The following is a 21,744-nucleotide window of genomic DNA, read 5'->3' on the forward strand; positions in this document are numbered from 1 at the left end:
GGTCTCACGCCGATGTCCCCAGTTTCCCTTTTATTTTTAATATTTATTTATTTGGCTGTGCTGGTCTTAGTTGCGGCATGTGGGATCTAGTTCTCGGACCAGGGATCAAAGCTGGGCTCCCTGCATCGGGAGCACAGAGTCTTAGCCACAGGACCACAGAGACTTAGCCACAGAGAAGTCCCCGGTCTTCCTTATACTCTGTATGCATTTATGTGTTAACTCTGTACAGTTTTATCCCATGGATAGACTTCTGCATCCCCTACCACAGACAAGACATCGAAGTTCATTGCCATCAGCATGCCTCTTAATAACCACACCTACCTCCATTTCTAAAATTTTGACACGTTTCATTTTGAAAGGCCTAAGTTTTCTTCAATAAGGTATAACTTAGCTATGGGAAAAAATGCAAGTGAGGTGAGCATGAGCTCAAATTTACACATGTCTAGCTCTGTGGTCACTGTCCCCATGAGGTAACCACTGCTCTGCTTCTGTGTCCTTCTGTGAGTCTGACTACGGTGAACTTGGCCTCACGCTGTCTAATAACTGCTCTCTCCTCTTATAACTCAGAAGCACCCAAGGGTTTGCTTTGGCATCAACTATTTATAGGCAGAATGTTAATAATATTGTCCCGTTTCTACTGGCTGCATTATTTTACAGTTCCGATGATATACCACCCAGGTGGCTCGGTGGTAAAGAACCCGCCTGCCAGTACAGGAGACTTGGATTTAATCCCTGGGTTGGGAAGATCCCGTGGAGGAGGAATTGGCAGCCCACTCCAGTATTCTTGATTGGGAAATCCCATGGACAGAGGAGCCTGGAGGTCCATGGGGTCGAAAAAGAGTTGGACACGACTTAGCGACTACCACCACCATGATATACATTGGATGGGACTGGTTTTCTTTTTACCTAAAACATAAACTCAGAATGCTGCTGCTGCTGCTAAGTCGCTTCAGTCGTGTCCGTCTCTGTGCGACCCCATAGACGGTAGCCCACCAGGCCCCACCGTCCCTGGGATTCTCCAGGCAAGAACACTGGAGTGGGTTGCCATTTCCTTCTCCAATGCACGAAAGTGAAAAGTGAAAGTGAAGTTGCTCAGTCGTGTCTGACTCTACACGACCCTGTGGAACTGCAGCCCACCAGGCTCCTCCATCCATGGGATTTTCCAGGCAAGAGTACTGGAGTGGAGTGCCATCGCCTTCTCCGGAAACTCAGAATACTCAGATGAAAAGGCAAGTTGATTTAAAGATAAATATTAGACAAACGGTACCAGCACCATGCCATACGGCAGACTTATCAGATGGCATTTGAGAAATAGTGTCAGAAGCACATATGGTTCCAAAAAACTCCAGACCCCAAGTTGGTCAGTGCAATGAGGGGAAAGATCTGTAGATAGTCTTGGTACAATCAAGGCCTTCTATGCAATTTTGATTCACAGTGCTGGGTTTATTTAAGATTCTTTTTGATGTGGACCACTTTTAAAGTCCTCATTGAGTTTGTTACAATATTGCTTCTGTTGTTTGATGTGGCTTTTTTGGCCATATGGGATCTTAGTTTCCTGGCCAGGGATCGAATCCCCACTCCCTGCATTGGAAGGCAAAAATTTAACCACTGGACCACCAGGGAAGCCCCAGTACTGGGTTTAAAGCAAAGAAAATTAAAATTTGATTAGGCCACGCACACATAAAGGAGTGAGCTTCCTTTTAATGCCTTAATGATTTTTGTCGTATCTTCATACCACCTGTTTTCTATACCTAATACATATTTTAAAATCAACTTTTTCAAACTTAAATTTGTGTAGAAGGAACTTTGAGCTCACAGTTTAGAGGCTGCTAGATGTGTTTCAATATGAATTGGAAAAATACACACCACAGTTAAGACATAAAAAGAACGTAGATACTGTTAAAGTCATCCCCCACATCAGACATGTGGGATCATTCTCGTTTCGTTTTCAGCAGGAGAGAGGAGACGTCAAATTCAAGTGACACTGAAACAGTGAATACTGAGAGAGCTGTATTTGATGCTTGGTGTTTGATGTTTTGGTGGCCAGCTCATAAGGCTTCTCTTTCTGTCATCTCCTCCTGAGTTCGGACACGATTAAGAACTGACACCCAGGTCACTCATAACGGGCTATGGGAAGATTTGCTCTGTGTTTGAGCTGCCCCGAGAACCTGGTTTAGCACTGCTCTCTGACCCCTGACCCGCTCACCCTGGGCTCTGTTGGATGCCCACTCCGAGCCACAGGGAGTGGGGCCGGGCATATGGTTCCTAGGGGGTGGGTTGGACCAGAGCTGGATAAGCAGCCTGAGTTGGGCAAGCCGGGTTCCTTCTCCCAGATTCTCCTGCCAGAGAGCGTTCCCTCGTCTCTAGGGGAGAGGGAGTCCCCGAGGGTAAGAGAAGGCCGGTCAGTTTCTCCAGGATCACTTCACACTCTTAAACACCCATAAATCGGCCCTTCAAACATTCCTGCATGGATGCAGAGCCTTCCGTGAACAGCCTGATGTTTGAGCGTTGTTTTTCTGGAAAAGTCTCTGTGGAAGCAGGAGGCGAATGTCCTCAGCTGGGTGTCAGCGCCATCTCATCCATTGCATGCTGCTTTCTTCAACAAGGAAGAGGAGAGCAGCCCCCCTCACTCCCCATCTCTAGCCTTTAAAATAATTTTTTGAATATTTATTTATTTGGCTGTGGTGGGTCTTAGTTGTGGCATGCGGACTCTAGTTCCCTGGCCAGGGATTGAACCTGGGCCCCCCGATGTTGGGAGCGCAGAGTCTTAGCCATTGGACTGTACCAGGGAAGATCCCAAAATAATTTTTAATATCAAAAACTCATCTTTTTGACATTTTACCAAGTTCTTTCAGGTATATCTACCTATGGGATGGATGTTATTTCCCCACTGCACCCATGAGAAGGTAGAGGCCAAGTCAGAATAAAGGAACTCCTCCCCAGGCGCATAGCTGGGGGTCACAGCGTGGAAGCTGAAGCCATGTCGCCTCGATTTTTGTGGAGTTGGACTCTTCCTGCGCCCCACGTGCATGTCCTGTAACTGCGTGTTCCGTGGTGCATCTCGGTTATTTATCAAAGTAACCCCGTGCCCTTTGGCTTTTTAAAGCAGGGTCCTTCACTGAGACAGAGCAATACTGAGACAAAGCGAAACCACCAGCGGTGGCAACGGTGTTGGTGAGAGATGCCGTGAAAGAACGTTCATCCCAGCAGCTCAGCTAACCCTGGCTCTGAGACCTCTGGGGGCCACCACGATGTGTGCTGACTGCCATTTCGTCTCATTTGCAGAGCAGCTCAGGAAAGGTGCTGCTGTTAGCACCGTGCGTGCAGCTGAAGGGAGAAGGGAGGTGACTCGCCCAGGCTCGCAGGTGTCGCTGGGGAGTAGAGCTGGGCTTGGAACCGGGGTCTCTGCAGTCCAGACTCCTTCCAGGGCTTCCCCTCAACCCCCTCACAGGATAACTCCAGCCTTCAGAACTCAGCCGGGATGCTCACAGCCTCGAGTAGCCTTTCTTCCCCTTGCTGGGCCGAAGCCCCCGTGTAGACTTGATCTTGCTCCTTTGCGGTGTTTAGCTGAGTGGGAGGTTTACGCACTCATGTGCCAATCTGCTCAGGGTCTGTCCCTCTTTCCAGCCTCAGAGTTTCTGAGGACAGGGACTGTGCCTGTCGGTTTCTTCCCTGGCACTCAGCGGGCTGCTCACTCCCCACCCAGTTGGTTGAATGACTGAAAGATGGAAAGGGGGACAGTGGGCATGTGCAGGGAGGTGCCTGAGCCTGGTCTGTCTCTTTTCCCCTCTGTTACACCTGGAGCTTCCTTGAAGGTGTTCTGTTAACCTCGTTGGCGGGTGGTGCCATCTGAGGTCGGGTGAGGAGATGGGAGAAGGCCAGGTGAGGGAAGGAGGAGGTTCCAGGCACGGGAGGCAGCCTAAGAGCAGCCCAGAGTCAAGAGTGAGAGGAGGAAGGAAACAGGAGTCAAAAAGCAGGGTCATGGGGACAGCAGACACAGGGCACAAAAACCCCAAGTGCAGGTGATGGGTGGGTAGTGGTGGCCAGACTTGGGGAAGACCCGGTGTGATGCCGGGAAGGGGGCTGTGCAGAGACCTCGCCTCTGTGGCTGTGTCATCTCGCTTCTTCAAGCAGGAAGCGCGGCTGCAGAGCCCGACCACATGAGCACCCCCGGCCCCCGGAGCCCACTCGGTAGTCGAGTCTGTGCTCTGCCTGAGCCCTTGGCCAAAACTCCCGCCCACGCAGGTCAAGGTCCCCCGGCCACTGGTTGCCCATCACCCTTCCTGTGAGTCACCCCTGCTGTCAGCAAATTGGTGGGAACCTCTCTCTTTTTTTTTAAACCTCTTCTCACACTTTACACACACTCGCACACATACAAATAAAAGCACCTCTCCTTCGCCGAGCCTAGTGCATCCCTGAAGACGCAAAGGAGAGAGTCTTTCTTGGGATAGGGTGTTACGTCCTGTTACGTGAATACGAGTGGGGGCGCATCACCAACAGCTTGAAAAAAACCCAACCATTTCCGCAGTATTGCTTAATACCCGTAAGCACCTAAAAACCAGCCCGTCAAATATTTCTGCAAGAATATAGAGCATCGACAGCAGCGAACACGGAATGATTTGATGCTCTGATGACCTTGTTACTCCTGTATATGATGCTGTACAGTGCTGGTTCTGAATTTTGATTTTTTGTTTCTGTCGTGTAACTACTTTGTAACTCAATAGAAGCGACGGTGAAATCGCCTGTTAAAAATACCAAAGAGAGTATCTAAATTGGACTCTGGTTGGGAGTTGGCTTGCCAGAAGTAAACCCTGAGGTGGACTGGGGTGGCAGGGCGCTGGTTTGCTGCATGACGATTTCCGCCACCAGGAGCGCTGGCTGTGCTCCTCTGCAAGGCAGACGGACGCGCAGGACACTCTCACAGGTGCCTGCCCGTGAGCCCCTCTGGCAGGCGTGCGCGGTCCAGGTGGTGTGTTTCAGGTGAAAGCCTGTATGTTGTTGTTCAGTCGCTAAGTCATTTCCGACTCTTCGCAACCCCATGGACTGCAGCATGCCAGGCTTTCCTGTCTTCCACCACCTCCTGCAGTTTGCTCCAAGTCATGCCCATTGAGTCAGTGATGCCATCCATCCATCTCATTGTCTGTCGCCCCCTTCTTCTCTCACCCTCAGTCTTTCCCAGCATCTGCGTCGTACAGTAGATACTCACATGTGAGCGTTTGAATAGCAGTAGGAACCTGTATACAGTATGTGCATGCACATGTGTGTACATACGTGTGGATCCACACACAAGTCTCCCACACCTGGGAGACCCTCGGGGACATGTGGATTTGCATCCCTAGCACTGGGGTTTTATTCCCAGTGCAGGTCGGAAAGGCACTTTGGGGTTAACCTGGCTGAGTGCAGCCAGCATTACCCACCTTGCTGACTCACACCCCTGAGTCAGTGGGACCACCCTTCAATAAGGAAGGTGCCCCGCTGCCCCGTGTGATGTAAGATCAAGTGCTGGGCATGTCAACAAAAATGCCCAAAGGGCTCCTGCAGCCTCTTCGGTTCAGTTCAGTTCAGTCTCTCAGTCGTGTCTGACTCTGTGACCCTGTGGACTTCAGCACGCCGGGCCTCCCTGTCTATCACCGGCTCACGGAGTTTACTCAAACTCATGTCTGTTGAGTCGGTGATTCCATCCAACCATCTCATCCTCTGTCATCCCATTCTCCTCCCGCCTTCAGTCTTTCCCAGCATCAGGCTCTTTTCCAATGAGTCAGTTCTTCACATCAGGTGGCCAAAGTATTGGAGTTTCAGCTTCAACATCAGTCCTTCCAATGAATATTCAGGACTGAGTTCCTTTAGGATGGACTGGTTGCATCTCCTTGCAGTCCAAGGGACTCTCAAGAGTCTTCTCCAACACCACAGTTCAAAAGCATCAATTCTTCAGCCTTCAGCTTTCTTCACAGTCCAACTCTCACATCCATACATGACTACTGGAAAAACCATAGCCTTGACTAGACAGACCTTTGTTGGCAAAGTAATGTCTTTGCTTGTTAATATGCTGTCTAGGTTGGTCATAAGTTTTTGTCTTTTAATTTCATGGCTGCAGTCACCATCTGCAGTGATTTTGGAGCCCCCAAAAATAAAGTCTGACACTGTTTCCCACTGTTTCCCCATCTATTTGCCATGAAATGATGGGACCAGATGCCATGATTTTAGTTTTCTGAATGTTGAGTTTTAAGCCAACATTTTCACTCTCCTCTTTCACTTTCATCAAGAGGCTCTTTAATTCTTCTTCACTTTCTGCCATAAGGGTGGTGTCATCTGCATATCTGAGGTAATTGATATTTCTCCCAGCAGTCTTGATTTCAGCTTGTGCTTCGTCCAGCCCAGCGTTTCTCATGATGTACTCTGCATATAAGTTAAATAAGCAGGGTGACAATACACAGCCTTGACATATTCCTTTTCCTATTTGGAACCAGTCTGTTGTTTCATGTCCAGTTCTAACTGTTGCTTCCTGACCTGCATACAGATTTCTCAGGAGGCAGGTCAGGTGGTCTCATATTTCTTTCTCTTTAAGAATCAGACTCTGCAGATCACCAATAGAAAGCCACTTGCACTGGTCAGGGATTTCCTTCCTGGGGCTCCAGGTATTCAAGGGGTGGCCAGACGGTGGGTACCCCTGTGTCTCTGGAGGTGGCCCCTGCTCGCCCAGAATGCCTGGAAGGTGGTCGTGCCTGTTTTGAAGGACTTGGTGGTGGCTCATGGAGGCCCAGCCACCGGCCCACACAGACAGGTGACTGTCCACCTACGTGTGAGCCACTGCTGCCCCGCATTGGTGGCTGGTCAGCCTTGTCGTGTGAAGGGGGCACGTCACCATTACACTTGCGGCCCTGAGGGTGTAAACGATAGGGGACCAGTTTCCGCTGCTACCAGACACCCAAGATCACTGAAAATAGGCGTTCAAACAGAAGCCTGCACGCGCATGTTCAGAACTGTAGTATTTACAAGCCAAAGGTGGAAGAACCCAAATGCCCATCAGTGGACAAATGGTTAGAAAAGATTCGTATGATGGGATGTTATTCATTCATAAGAATGACACGTGCTGCAACATGGAGGAACCACGGACAGAAGTGAATGGAAAAGCCAGACCCGGAAAGAAGACTGTGTGTCCTCTGGTTCCGTTTCTATGTAACGTCCAGAACGGCAACTGTGTGTAGACTAAAAGTGGATGAGTGGTTTCTAGGGGCTGGTGGGGATGGGCTGGTGGGGACGTGGAGCCTGAAGGGCATGGGCTTCTTTCCGTGGAGATGAAAACATTCTAACGTTGACTCCGGTGGCTGCACGCGTCTGTGAATCTACTAGAAGCCATGAATTGTTTGCTCTCAGTGGATGGCACGTGAACTATGGCATGTGAACTGCTCTTTTGTGCTGGGTCTCCTTGCCGCGTGCGGGCTCTCTCCAGTGGTGCCTCTTCCTGTGGTGCGGGGGCTCCTCACTGCTGGCTTCCCTGGTTGTGCGCAGGCTCCAGTGTGCGGTCTGGCAGCTGCAGCACACGGATGCAGTAGTTGTGGTGCGTGGTTCTAGTTGCCCTGCGGCCTGGGGGTTCTTCCCAGACCAGGGATCGAACTCCTGTGCCCTGCGTTGGCGGGATTCTTAACTGCTCTAGCACCAGGGAAGTCTTGGACTGTATCTTAAAAAAGCTGTTATTTTAAGAGAGTGAGTGAGAGAGAGAGTGCACTGATTTCTGTAGTTCAGGATACCTTCAGGGCTGCAAAATGTATAGAAGTGGTAACATCTCATCCTGTCTCCACGCAGCAGCTCTACTCGGGGAGCCCAGAGATGCTGTTCTTGTCAATAATTGGGGCCTGTCCACATCCCCCACTGTTCTGCTTGAACTGGAGACACTGCAACTTTGATGCATCTGATCCCCGAGTTCCATGAGGGTAGCACAGAAACTACCGGCTTCCCAGGAGGCTCAGTGGTAAAGAATCTGCTTGCCAGCACAGGGGACTTAGAAGAGTCAGGGTCAACCCCTGGGTCGGGAAGATCCCCTGGAGAAGGAAATGGCAACTCGCTCCAGTATTCTTGCCTGGAGAATTCCATGGACAGGGGAGCCTGGTGGGCTACAGTCCGTGGGGTTGTGAGGACACGATTTAGCAGCTGAGCACACACAGCGCAGAAACCACCGGATTGATAAGCTGACTCAGCAGAGGATGCTGTGGGCTGACCCTTATGCTAGAGTGGTCACTGATGCACATTGAAGGCACTTTGCTCTGAACACTGCAGCCCTCTGCTCAAGGCCTGGGGGGGTTAAGGCCTCCAGAAGCAGTCGTCGACCTATAGCAGGTGGAAGTTGGGGGATAGATACCCCAGCTCCCTCCCTCCTCCATGGGGCAGCCTCTAAGGGGGCTCTTAATCCCCGTGGGGTCAGCTCCCACTGCCCCTGGGGTACCAGCTTGGTAACATAGCAACTGTCTTGCTTCCCCGTGCCTCTGCCGGTGTTCCCTAGCATCTGCTCCCGGGGCAACTGCATATGCTCAAATCGCGGTCTCAGAATCTGCTTCTGGGGGAAGCCAAGCCAAGCCACCTGGGAGACCTTCTCATTTCTTGTGCCGCAGTCTGAGTCTGTGCTCCAAGCCAGGCTCTGACGCAGGCGGCCGTGCACAGGACGGACACGACCCTTGTCCTGCTGGGGCTTGGAGGGGAGAGCGGATGGGCAGTAAACAGATGAACCTGTGATTGCAGATGGTGCTGGTGAGGAGCTTTCCGGGGAACCAACAGATGACTCGTGCAAAGCACTGGCAGTGTGCCTGGCATTATAGTGTGTGCTCTGGGAGAGCTGTATGTGATTATCATTGCTTGGATTTGTATTCTCACGGTTGAACTCAGTGTGTCTGTAAGACCGTTGGGGGCCAGGACTGTGTACATTCAGGGGATTGTCTGGCTGACAAAGTGTGATGAATCAATACCCCATGTTCATGGATAGAAAGACTCGATATGTCAGTTCTCTGCAACCGAGGGTCGTCAACACAGTCTCCATCAATATCCTAGCAGGCTCTTCTGTAGACAGTGACAGCCTGACCCTACAGTTCATATGGAGAGGCGGGACACCTGACAGCCAGTGCAGTGGCATAGGGCAAAGTCAGACGGGGCTGCAGCCTCACACTGAGACGTACAGTAAAGTCACAGTTATCAGGGCAATCAGGGAAATAACAGACCCATGGAACAGAAGAGAGACCAGAAAGAGACCCACACAAATAGTCAGCTGACCTTTGATAATGGACGGGAGGCTCCAAAGGAGAAAGCATGGTCTTACCAGAGGTATGATGAATAGGCCAGTACTTATCTGGGCAAAGAGGGGAGCGATCAGGATGACGTCATGGAGGTGTCCAGTCCTGCTGATGAGGGCAGACACCTGCAGCCCTCTCCTGGGACAGGGCTGGCCTCCAAAGGGTACTCCCTTGCAGTGAAGTGAGGGGCGGTGGTGCAGGGGTCATTGAGGCTGTTTATGTCATCAGAGTAGCTGTTGTATTTCATTCTCTTCCCATTTCCTGTTTTCTCTATCTTTTAAAAAAAAATTTATTTGTCTGGGTCTTAGTTGTGGCGCATGGGCTCTGTGTTGCAGCCCTGTGAACTCAGTAATTTTGGTGCGTGGACCCCGGAGGGCATGGGCTTAGTTGCTCTGTGATGTGTGGGATCTTGGTTCCCGGACCACAGATTAAACCAGTGCCCGCTGCATTGGAGGGCGGATTCTTAACCGCCGGCCCACTGGGGAGGCCCCTCTTTCTCTCTTTGCGTGTTGCGTGGTCGTCTCGCCCTCCCCGTCTGGGTAGCTTGTCTCCTCTCTATGTGTAGTTGTTCCTGACCCTGGTTGACCCTGTTTGTGTGTGTTCATATCTGTGCGTGTCTGTCTCCCTCGGTCTCTCACTCTGTCCCATCTTGAGGTCTGTCCCATTGTCCCCATCACTCTCTCCTTCCTCTTTTTTTTTAAAAATATTTATTCGGGCACACCATGTGGCATGTGGGATCTTAGTTCCCTGACCTGGGATCGAACCAGTGCCCTCTGCATTGGAAGGCCGATTCTTAACCACTGGACTGCCAGGGAAGTCCCTGTCCCCTTCCCCTTTTAACAATCGTATGTTTATTATAATTTTGCTGTAAGGAAAAAAGCTCACAGTAGGCCAGTTCAGAAATTCCCTCTTAGCAATATTTTATGGGGAAAGAGAATGGTTAGATAATCATTGCTAGACTAACTATGGGGGGAAAAAAAGAGTATTTGCTTAAAGTCGCTAGACTCTTGACTGGCTGGGTGGGTGAGTAACTGATTTCTGAGAACACACCTTAATACCTTAGATGTTCCCAGATAACCGCTAAAGCAGGTAGATCAGCCCTGCTGATCTGACCTCTCAGAAGGTGGTGGGTCTGAGCGCACACAAAGTCTCTGTGTTTTGTTGTTGGCTTTTGAGGAATGAGGATAAGAAGAAAAGATAAGATTCCCTGGTTTCAGGGTTGGATGAAGGGTGGGATTATACCTCCCACCTCTCTACCCTGCAAGGTTTAGAGACCCCCCCAATACTAGGGCCATTCATAATTGCTAAGTGTCTCAAAAACTTTTTTTTGGCTTGAAAAAAATTGTAGATTCAAATAACACAAAGTTTCTGTGTGCCATTCACCTAATTTCCCCCCATGAAAACATTTTTCATAACCATAGTTATCAAACCCAGGAAACTGAGCTGGTAAAATGTTCTTAAATCATAATTAACAATGGAGTATTACTCAGCCATTAAAAAGAATACATTTGAATCAGTTCTAATGAGGTGGATGAAACTGGAGCCTATTATACAGAGTGAAGTAAGCCAGAAAGAAAAACACCAATACAGTATACTAACGCATATATATGGAATTTAGAAAGATGGTAACAATAACCCTGTATACGAAACAGCAAAAGAGACACCGATGTATAGAACAGTCTTTTGGACTCTGTGGGAGAGGGAGAGGGTGTGATGATTTGGGAGAATGGCATTGAAATACGTATAATATCATATATGAAACGAGTCGCCGGTCCAGGTTCGATGTACGATACTGGATGCTTGGGGCTGGTGCACTGGGACGACCCAGAGGGATGGTATGGGGAGGGAGGAGGGAGGAGGGTTCAGGATGGGGAACACATGGCAGATTCATTTTGATATATGGCAAAACCAATACAATATTGTAAAGTTAAAAAATAAAATAAAATAAAAACCATAATTAGTTACTTTTTTATCTTTTATTGAAGTATAATTGAGTTACACTGTTATGTCAGTTACTGCTGTACAGCAGAGTGACTCGTTTATACATGTATATACATTCTTTTTCACTGTGACTTATCACAGGATACTGGATGTAGTTCCCTGCGCTCTACAGCAGGACCTTGTAGTCATTCATTCTGTGTTACCAGTTTGCATCTGCTAACCCCAGGCTCCCAGTGCAGCTCTCTCTCACACCCCGCTCCTTTGGCAACGCAGTCTGTTCTCTCGTGTCCCTGATTCTGATTCTGTTTCATAGAGAGGTTCCTTTGTGTCGTATTTTAGATTTCACATGTATGTGATGTGCGCGTGCTCCGTCGCTCAGTCGTGTCTGACTCTTTGCAGCCCTCCTGGACTGTAGTCCGCCAGGCTCTTCTGTCCATGGGATTTCCCAGGCAAGAATCCTGGAGTGGGTTGCCATTTCCTCCTCCAGGGGATCTTCCCAGCCCGGGGATCAAACTGTGCAGTGTCTCCTGCGTAGCTGGTGGACGCTCTACCACTGAGTTACCGAGAAAGCCCATGTGAGTGATGCCATGTAGTATTTCTCTCTCTCTTTCTGATTTATTCCACTTACTATGCTAATCTCTAGTTGCATCCAAGTTGCTGCAAATGGTATAATTTTGTTCTGTTTTATGGCTGAGTGGTCAGGCCATAATGAGTTTTCATCATTTTTTTATGTGGACTCAGTTTTGGTTTGTTTGAAGAGTTTTAAGGAATTTTATCACATGTATAGACTTGTGTAACCACCACCACCACACACAGAGTGCAGAATAAATGCTGTTTATTTAAAGTTTTTTCACTTTACTTCATGACTCTTGTCCTCCAAACTGTTTTCAGTCTGGCTAGATCCATGGTAAGACAGTGGAAAGCCTTTAGTTCATTCCACCCCTTCCTCCCCTAATTTAAGTATCTCGCCTCTTCTGCAGAGATACTGTAGAGATACTGCAGAGATTCTGTAGAAAATCCACCTACCAATGCAGGAGATGCAAGAGATTCAGGTTTGATCCCTGAGTCGGGACGATCCCCTGGAGGAGGAAATGGCAACCCACTTTAGTATTCTTGAGTGGAGAATCCCATGGACAGAGGAGCCTGGTGGGCTGTAGTCCACGGGGTCACAAAGAGTTGAACATGACTGAGCACACACATGTCTCATTTCACTGTTATGTGTGAACAGCTTTGAACCTTTACTGCTACTTCAACTCTGACTCTAAAATGCCCTGGTTCACTTGGGTCTGTTTGCTTCTTGGACTCCAGGTCAAAGCTGAGGTCTCCTTCCTACCCTCTCATTTCTAGGAATACCTCTCTTTGCTGTTTCTCTGTTCAGTGCAATAACGGAGGTGTATGTCCCAGGATTCTTATGGTTGCATGTGACAGAAATTTCCCACTAACCAAAGCTAAAAAGAATTGATTAGGTCACATAGATAGCGTATTCCAATGCAGAAGAGGCTTCAAGCCCAAACGGACCCAGGAGTCTGATAGTGCATCAGGGCTGAGTCATTTTGCCTTCCGTGTGCCCAGCAGCACGGACCCTGCTACCCCTCGACTCATGTTTCCTCAGCCTGCAGCAGCAGCAGGAGAAATGTGATGAATGGCTTTGGCCAAGCAAGCCCTGGGAGGATGCTGACGGGCCCAGCTTAGGCCGTGTGCTCCTCCCTGAATCCTGACCACGAGGTGGGATGCCTTGGTCATTTCTGGGCCCCTGGGCCCCTCCTTTGGCCTGTTGTGGTGGGAGGGGGGTGGACCATCTTCATCTCAGGCGTGTGAAGTGGGTCCATCCCAGGAAAAGGTACTTTTCTGACAGAAGAAAAGGAGGAAGGGATCGATGGACTTGTCTCTTTGTGACACTCCTTAGTTCACTGGACCTCCGGAGATAGGAGCAGGGTCCCTCATGCAACAAACAGCCATCCTGTGAGGGGAGGGGCTCACCTTTGAGTCAGGGGCCGTCCTGACCTTTGCCCAGGAGAAGGTCGGAGTCCTGTGGCTGGGGTTCTAGGGAGGATGAATTTCCTCTTTTTCTGTCATCTAGGGCTTCCCCAGTGACTCAGACAGTAAAGAATCTGCCTGCAGTGTGGGAGACCTGGGTTCAATCCCTGGGTCAGGGAGATCCCCTGGAGAAGGGAATGGCAACCCACTCAAGTATTCTTGCCTGAAGAATCCCATGGACAGAGGAGCCTGGCGGGCTACACTACAGTCCATAGGGTTGCCAAGAGTCAGACGCGACTGAGCGACTCTCAGCATTGCTGCACGACAGCTCTCCCAGCACCGAGTGCCTGAGAACCACACGCATTTCATTATTTGCACATAAAGCTGTGAACGGGCAGGGCCTCGGGGCTGGTCGAGCTTGTCTTCACTCTGGACAGTGAAGAGCCGGGCGGGGTGTCTCTGGGGTGCAGGCACGTGGCGGCAGCCTCAGATGGGGTGACGTCCAGCTTCTGACCGGCTGCTGTTGCTTTTCCTTCAGTGGACATCATGGAGATAAAGGAGATCCGGCCGGGGAAGAGCTCCAAGGATTTCGAGCGCGCGAAAGCGGTCCGCCAGAAGGAAGAATGCTGCTTCACCGTCCTGTACGGCTCCCAGTTTATCCTCAGCACGCTCAGCCTGGCAGGTGGGCGCCCGCCGCGCGCGTCCCCGCCCCGCGCCTCGGCTTCCTTCCAAGCTTCCAAGAGAGCGCTCCAGCGGGATGCCCACCCCTGCCCCCCTGCTAATGCGTGTTTGGGGCATCCCGATTTCGAATCCCTGACCCTGCCTCTTTCTAGCTGTGTGGCTTTGAGTAAGCTACTCCACCTCTCTGAGCTACAGTTTGCTCAGCTGTAAAACAGGACCCAGTTCATCCTTGTGCTGACCTCGTGGAGAGGTTGAAAGGATTACGTTAAGGGCCCGTTTGGCTCATGCTGTGCTGAGAACTGAAGGCAGGTTACATTTTTTTGTCCAGCCGAGCGTGGCCTGCATGATTTACTCGGCTTAGCTGATCTGAAGGAACGATCCTGAAACCTTCTGTCTCATACATGCATACATGCACACACGCAGTGCACACACATAGACACGGTCTGGAGGTGCGATGTCTGGTCCTCCTCGTGAATCCGCCAGAAAGTCAAAGGGGCCTTTGGCCGGGAGAAGAACTGAAAAAGCTCAGGCGCTTGGCTCAGGGGCAGAAGCTTATAGCTACCTTCAGGTCTAACCCCAGAATTTCTTGACTTAGAACTTGATATAAAATCATGGTAGACAAGGGAGAAAATAAATAGCATTAAAAGTAAACCAAAGTGAGTGGAAACTGTGGAAGCTGAGTAGCATTAGGGACTTTTAATTTCAGGCCCGATGACTCTCATTGGTTTAATTGCTCATTCATGCTTTCATCGGGCATCTGTTGAGCATATGCTCTGTTCTGGGTTGTGCTAGATGTCCGTGGGGCTGTAATGAGACATAAGACCCAGTTGTCACCTTTAAGGAGCTCACAGTCTACTTGGGGAGACAGACATGTGGACAGGAACTTAGAGTTCTCTCTGATAGGAGCCGAAGTCCAAACGTAATACAGCGTGCTGGAGGAATACATGGTACGTAACTCCCTGGAAGGCTTTGCTGGGGAGGTGACTTTTTAAACTGGGTTTTGAGGCATCAGTAGGAGTTGTGAGGAAAGAGAGAGGATGGTCCAGGGAGAGAGCATTGCATGTGCCAGGCTTGGAGGAGGGAAATAGTAAGCCAGATGTGGGAGGTGATGGGTGAATGTCTGATGGAGGGGTGTGGCAGGAGGCAGAGACGGCAGGAGAGAGGCGTCCATGACCCTGAACCTTCAGAGCTTTGTCCACTTCGCCCGGCTGCAGGCTGAGGCCTGGATGCTCTTCTTGGTAGGGAGGCCGTGAAAGCCCAAGCAAGATGTGGAGCCCAGGACGCCAGCTTGATGGGTGGATCCCGGCTTCTTTCCTTCAGCCTTCCTAGCCATACCTTTCTCTTCATCTGCCGGGAAGAATGAGAGCAGAGACCTCAGCATGCTCTCTCCAGGCTAACAAGGCCCCTGGCGGTGTGAAAAGATGTTTAATAGCGGGACCAGGCGTTTGCATTGCCAGCTGCATTTTATGATGAGGAAATGAGGCACAGGGAGGTTGAGTAACCAGCTGAACATCACACAGCCCTGAAACACTACAGTGGGCCTTGGGGTTGATGCCAAGCTCTTACCCACCACTCATTGCTGCTTCCCTTACAGGCAGCAGCCTCGCCTACTTGGTGGCCCTCTCTCTGGCCTTGACGGGAAACAAGGGAGGTGCCGAGGGCTCTCAGGATTGTGGTCCAAGTTGTCCTGAGTTCTGCCTCTTGTTCGTTAGTATAGGACGAAAGCTAAAGCTCTACCGGCTTGTCACTCCTGCTGTAGGAGGCTCACCGTGGGCAAAAAGCAGGTCCCAGGAACCAACACAGGTTCCTCCCATCCCCGTGGTCTGTGTGGGGAGGGAGACTCCAAGCAGAGATCTTCCCAGGGAGTGACACAGCATTTCTGGCCCCTCCTGTCTCCAGCCGACTCGAAGGAGGATGCCGCTAAGTGGCTGTCTGGCCTGAAGATCTTACACCAGGAAGTGATGAGCGCGTCCACCCCCACCATCATCGAGAGGTAATGGTTTTGCCTGTTTCTCTCCGTATTCGCTCACTCGGGCGACTGTTCTGCTCCCTCTAGCCGGTATGGCGAAAGAAAGGAAAAGGAGACATTTCATCTTGGAGGCTCCTGGAGTGCCCTGTATGCAGTAGGTGTCCAGTAGTGGCTGTGGACACTCCAACGTCTCCCAGAAGAGCCTCCCATCTCCTTGGGCCTTGTTCTTCCTGGGTGAGAAGTGCACTGGGATTGAGACAGAAACTTGTCCTGGTGTCGGGTCTAAGGGGAGGGCCTGAGGCTTAATTCTCAGAGGATTTAAGAGGAGATTAAGCTGACTGATGGGAGGACCTTGGGTTCGAGGTCTGGAATTTTCCTCCTCGCTTGACGAGGGCCTTCTCAGGACTGTCTATCAGTGTCATTGGTGTGGGGTGGGACTCGTGTGTGAACTGCTGTCCATCCAGCGAACTGGAGCCCTCTGATCTCGACCGTTTGTCTTACCAGCTTTTTGGGAGGTTAACAGAGAGCACCAGAGGGATTTAAAGAATCCAGCCTCTGTGAGTCCACGGGGCTGCTTGGCTCGGCCGGGCGACATTTCACCCACACAGAGAAGCTGCTGCTTCCCAGGTTGCTGGTGTTAGAAAGTGGGAAGACCTTCCTTTTCATTTCCAGGCTCTGTGTCCCATCCTACAGAAATTCCTTGGACTTGTGAGTCTAGCTTTCTGATTTTGTAACTCTCTCTCTCTCTGTCTCGTTTCTCTTCCCAGCTGGCTGAGAAAGCAGATTTATTCTGTGGATCAAACCAGGAGAAACAGGTAAGATTCACTCGCATTTTTGTGGTTTCCTCCCGATCATTTTGGATCATCTCATTCTTTCTTGAAATATGCCAGGGGGGTCGGAGTGAGTTCTGTGCTGTGGAAAGGTCCTCGTGAAATCAGATTTGACTTAACAAGGCGGCGGACGCAGTGCTCAGTGGTGTGGGTTGTGGTGATAAAAATCTCCACCCATGTGGGGTCTCATTGCAGGGGACAGTGCCACCCCATCTGCGGGGAGGACTTTTCTGCTATGTAGAGCACTCGGACCACGTCACTTAGGCCTTCGCGTTTGAGGTTCTTCTGTGTCCTGGGGAGAAACAGGATCCCCATGGTGCCCGCCCGTCCTTTGTGGTGGAGATTGACCATCAGGAAGTAAACCCAGTTCGGGGGCGATGCTTCCAAGAGCTGGGTGAACACGAGGCAGGTGATGTGACAGCCTGTAATTCAGTGTCCCTGACTGGTTCGCTTAACAGCACGTCTTGGAGCGGTTCCTTCTCGGCACATACAAGGCTCTATGCCACACACTTTTGGAACAAATGTGATTGCTCCTTGGATAGACGTGATGTAATTGCCATATTGATGGGAAACCAGTTCCTTCTCGATGAACATCAGGTTGTTTCTTTATTATAAAGCTATGAAAACCTTTAGGTCTCCCTTTTAAAAAATGTTATTGTTAATTATTATTATTATTTGTTTCTTTGGCGGGGCCGGGTCTCAGGTGAGGTCTGCAGGATCTCCCATCTTCGTGGCGCAGGCGGGGTCTTTAGCTGTGGCATGCAGGCTCTTAGCTGCAGCACGTGGGATCTAGTTCCCTGACCAGGAATCGAACCTGCGCCCCCTTCATTGGGACTGTGCAGTCTTAGCTACTGGACCACCAGAGAAGTCCCTGGGCCTCCTTTTTTGTAAATGTGTGGGACACAGACACGAACAGGATAAGTTCCCACAAGAGGAATTCCAGAAGCCAGGCGTCACTGGGTCTGACAGTCTGAGAGAGGTGGTAGAAGTTCAGAGCATCTTCTTCACCGTGTCTCACCAGACTTCGACCTTCATTAACCTGATGGGTGAGAAGCAGCAGTGGGTTTTTGGCTTAAATTTGCATTTCTTTATTTAAGGGAGAGGTTGAACATCCTCTCATCAATTTTTTTTTTTAGGTTATGATCCAGTTCCTGTTAATAACGTAATGATAAAACCCATTTATGGAGCACCTAGCATGGCAGGCACCGTCCTCAGCACTTGACAATCACTGTATCGTTTTAGCCTCACATCAGACCTCTTTCAGCATTTTTAAATGTCTTTCCTTCCTTCCATTCTCCATTAAGAGATGTCAGCTTCATACACGAGGCAACAAGGAACCCTTGCAATGCTCCCCTTGTATTGCACAGCACATGGGAGCTAATTCCCCACCAGTGATTGAACCCACACCCCCAACATTGAAAGTGCAGGGTGTTAACCCCTGGACCACCAAGGAAGTCCCTACCCAGCTTGTTGCTGAAAGGCTTTCCATCTTTAAGGCATTTTGGTGTTAGGCCAGTGTCACCCATCACTTGTCAATTTCAAGTGGTCTCTTGTACACATGCCCCGAGGAGTGATTTGCAAATGGTGTAACCAGGAAGAGGTGGAGAGTTAACTGCTGCTGTTAGGTCAGCCAGCATCTCTGTGTCTTTCCATCTGCCTTTCCCTCCCTCCCTCCTCCTCCTCTTCCTCCTCCTCTCCTGCCAGCATCCTCTGTGGTCCCACACCCTGGGCTTGGGCCTGGTGTTTCAGAGGCAGATCAAACGAGGGGGCCTTTGTACACACTGGGCTCCTTCAGCCTCAGGGTGGAGCCTCCCATGACCATTTCCCTTCTCTGGCTGCCCGGTGATTCAGAGCTGAGGTTGGCACAGAGCGGACGGAGGGAGCCCACCAGGGCCCTGTCTCCACGAGGTGGGGTTTATGGCATCATCGGTCTGGTTCCAGAGTCTGCTCTCCGTCTTGTGTTGTCAAGAAATGGAAGCCCGGCTTTCTCTGCTCGGAACGATTCTTAAAAGTCGTTCATTGAGAAGTGCTTTTCAGAACCTTCGGCAGGGAGCGAGTCTGTCTCTGGCCATGATGCCTTGTTCCCTGTTCCCTGTCCTTGCCCCACCCCGACATCCCTCCCTCCCTCCCTGTGGGCTGAGTCCTGCTGCTCTGTCGACACGTGGAAAATCCCACCTTTCACGTGGCTCTGTGCGGCCCTGAGGGAGCTTTTCCAAAGGGGCTTTGACCAAGGTGCCCGTGAAAGGGCTCTTGACTCTTGCCAGTTCCCCCTCCTTTCCTGTCGCCCACGTTAATCGCGTTTCCTGGAGGAAAACAAAGGCACAGCAGCGGGGCAAAGCGTCCTCTGGGCGGGGAGGGCCGGCTCGGCAGTGCCCGCTCCCAGGTTTTCCTTGGCCTGAACGTGTGTTTTCAACCTTTCGAGGGGCCAGATGGCAGCAGCTGGCGTTTGCTGAGAAGCGGCTTTGCGGCAGCCGCTGTTCTGAGAACCCTCTGGACTTAGTAAGTTGGGGAGAGGTTATGGAACGAATGCTGGCAGACTGAGCAGCTAGGCATCCCCTGGGCCATTTAATGAGGATGCTGAGGCCACGAGAGGTTGTCATTTGAACAGAGCAACCCAGCCAGTGAGCTGTGGCTTATTGATCACTAAGCTGGTAAAAGGCAGAAATCTCTTCCTGCCGTGACTTCCTATGACTGAAAATTACTCATTCATTGTGATGAACTATGTAACATAAAACTCACGATTTCAGGGTACATTTCTGTGCATTCACGTTGCCATGCTGCCAAAAACGTCTGTCTCCAGAGCTCTTCTCATCTTGCAATACTGAAACTCTCTACCCATCAAACCATTCCCCCATTCCCCCCCTGCAGCCGCTTGGCAACCTCTGTTCTTCCTTCTGTCTCTGTGAATCTGCCTCCTACGGGTACCACCTCTGAGTGAAGGATGCTGTGTTTGTGACCGGCTTATTTTACTTAGTGTGATGTCTTCGTGGATCAGGTATGTTAACTATAGCGGGTGTCAGAACTGCCTTCCTTTTTAAGGCTGAGTGATGTTCCACGATCTGCACCTAACATGGTCTTCGTTGCTGTGTGCAGAATCTTTTCTTTTCTTCTAGTTGCAGCATGTGATCTCTTAGTTGCAGCATGTGGGATCTAGTTCCCCAACCGGGATCCAGCCCAGGCCCCCTGCATTGCGAGTGTGGCGTCTTAGCCCCAGGACCACTGGAGAAGTCCCGACCTTGACAGTCTGGAGGAGGAGGTCTCGGGCACTCGGTAGCATGCCCTTCCATCTGTGGCGATCTGGCATTTTCGTCATGGGTAGACTGGAGTTCAGGGGAACCTGAGGTTGTGTTTGGGAAGCGCTCATGGAGGTGAGCGTCCTGGAGGTGAAGGTCTTTCTCTTCACCTCAGTCAAGGGGTGTCTGCTCTCACGTGGTCTGTTGAAGGTGATGGAAATCTTGACCATCTGGCCAGAGTGGTGTCTTCCAGACCTCTCCTTTGCAATGACCTCCACCCCCTTCCTGCCCCCCACTCACCCCCACTCTGTTTTCTGGGAATCAGTCACTAAGTCCAGCCCATGTGAAAGGGGGGTCAAACTTTTTTCACCTCCCCTTAAATTATAAACATGTTTACATTTCCTTGTAACTCTTTTCAGACCAGTATCAATGCCTACATTATAATTCAACCAATGGGATTTGATATCTTGCTTGAAAAGTTGGCTTTCGTTTGTCACTTGGTTTGTGTCTCGTGTTTCACAGTGGATGTACAAGGCGGTAGGAAGTGCCCCTCAAGAGCAGCACTTCTGGGGTCACTGTGGGATTCTGGCCTGAGTGCCAGGCTCTGCGGTCCCGTCTGCTTTCTGAGAATTTTGTCCTCATTGCTGCTGTTCACGTTGAAGGGGCTCCTTGAGGTCAGGGGTCTGGCTGGTTGGTCAGATGAAACGAAAGGCCCTCCCTTTTCATTCCTTCGTGTAACATCAGACAACTAGATCATTCCCCCTTTGGAAGCTTTCCTTATGACATCTCCAGGCCTGGGGAGATTGGGTCAAAGGCAGAAATGTTTTAACATTCATCCTGGCCAGATTTCTAGAAACTCCCTCTTTTTGAATCCGTGGAGTTTAGTTGCCTCTTATCTGGGAATTAGGTTTCTAAGGTCATTGCTTTAGGTGAAAACTTCTCCTGTCAAAATACCCCTTGAGAGCCCCTGGACCTTCTGGGACGGCCGCTGGAATTGCATTCCTCCTCAGGGTGGGGCTCATTGGAGGGTCCTGCGGTGGGGCCAGCAGCCCTGAGGGTTGTGGATGTTTCTTTCCCACCTTGCCCTTGCCCCTTGGCCTGTAACCCTGACTTTGCATAAGTGCACTTCCTGTTCTTGCTCACCCGGGCCTTCGGGATGCGGAAGGGGCAGGCTCACAGGTGTGTAGTCCGGTTCTGTCTTCAATAGGAAGGCAAATAGGTTCCCTGTGATCAGCAGTCCTGGCTCCAGCACTACGGACAGCCTGGAGGGGGCTGTGCCTGCCCCACAGAAACTCTGCTTTTCTCTGTCTGGGTGGGGATCACAGATTTTCATTTCCAGCAGATTCCCAGCTGACTTTGATACTGCCGGTCCAGGGACCCTACTTAGAGGAGCAGGCTTCTAGAGCTGCACTGTCCACATGTCACTATTTAAATCTAAATTGATTACAATTAAATAAAATTTAAAAAATCCAATTCCTCGGTCACCCTACTTGCCTTGGACAGCTCCGATCTAGAACATTTGCAACACTGAGAACATTCTGTTGGGCAGCACTAAGGTTTGAATCTCAGCTCTTCACACTTACTGGTTGATGAGTTTGGGTAAATTGCTCAATTTCCCTGTGCCTCAGTCTCCTAATTTGTGAAAGAGATCCTAGTTTCTACCTCTTGGGGTTGTTGTGAGGATTCAGTGGGTTAGTACGTGAAAAGTGCTTGGCCAGTGCCTGGCTTGCGATGGTGGGTGTGGAGGTGGTTTATTCGCTCAGTCGTGTCCCACTCTTGCGGTCCCATGGACTGTCGCCTGCCAGGCTCCTCTGTCCATGGGATTCTCCAGGCAA

The 21,744-nt window shown here is 50.5% G+C and overlaps 1 protein-coding gene across 1 annotated transcript in view; it reads left to right on the plus strand.

Annotated features, from left to right (window-relative positions):
• The window catches only part of PLCG2 (phospholipase C gamma 2), a 157,785-nt gene that overhangs the window by 54,890 nt on the left and 81,151 nt on the right, over positions 1 to 21,744 (plus strand). Inside the window, exons 3-5 of the mRNA XM_019979736.2 lie at positions 13,735 to 13,878; positions 15,777 to 15,870; positions 16,614 to 16,661. Of these exons, the coding sequence (XP_019835295.2) occupies positions 13,735 to 13,878; positions 15,777 to 15,870; positions 16,614 to 16,661 (286 nt within the window). The remainder of the gene's footprint in view (positions 1 to 13,734; positions 13,879 to 15,776; positions 15,871 to 16,613; positions 16,662 to 21,744) is intronic.

The sequence above is a fragment of the Bos indicus genome, chromosome 18 (assembly GCF_029378745.1).
Source record: "Bos indicus isolate NIAB-ARS_2022 breed Sahiwal x Tharparkar chromosome 18, NIAB-ARS_B.indTharparkar_mat_pri_1.0, whole genome shotgun sequence".
Lineage (NCBI taxonomy): Eukaryota > Metazoa > Chordata > Mammalia > Artiodactyla > Bovidae > Bos > Bos indicus.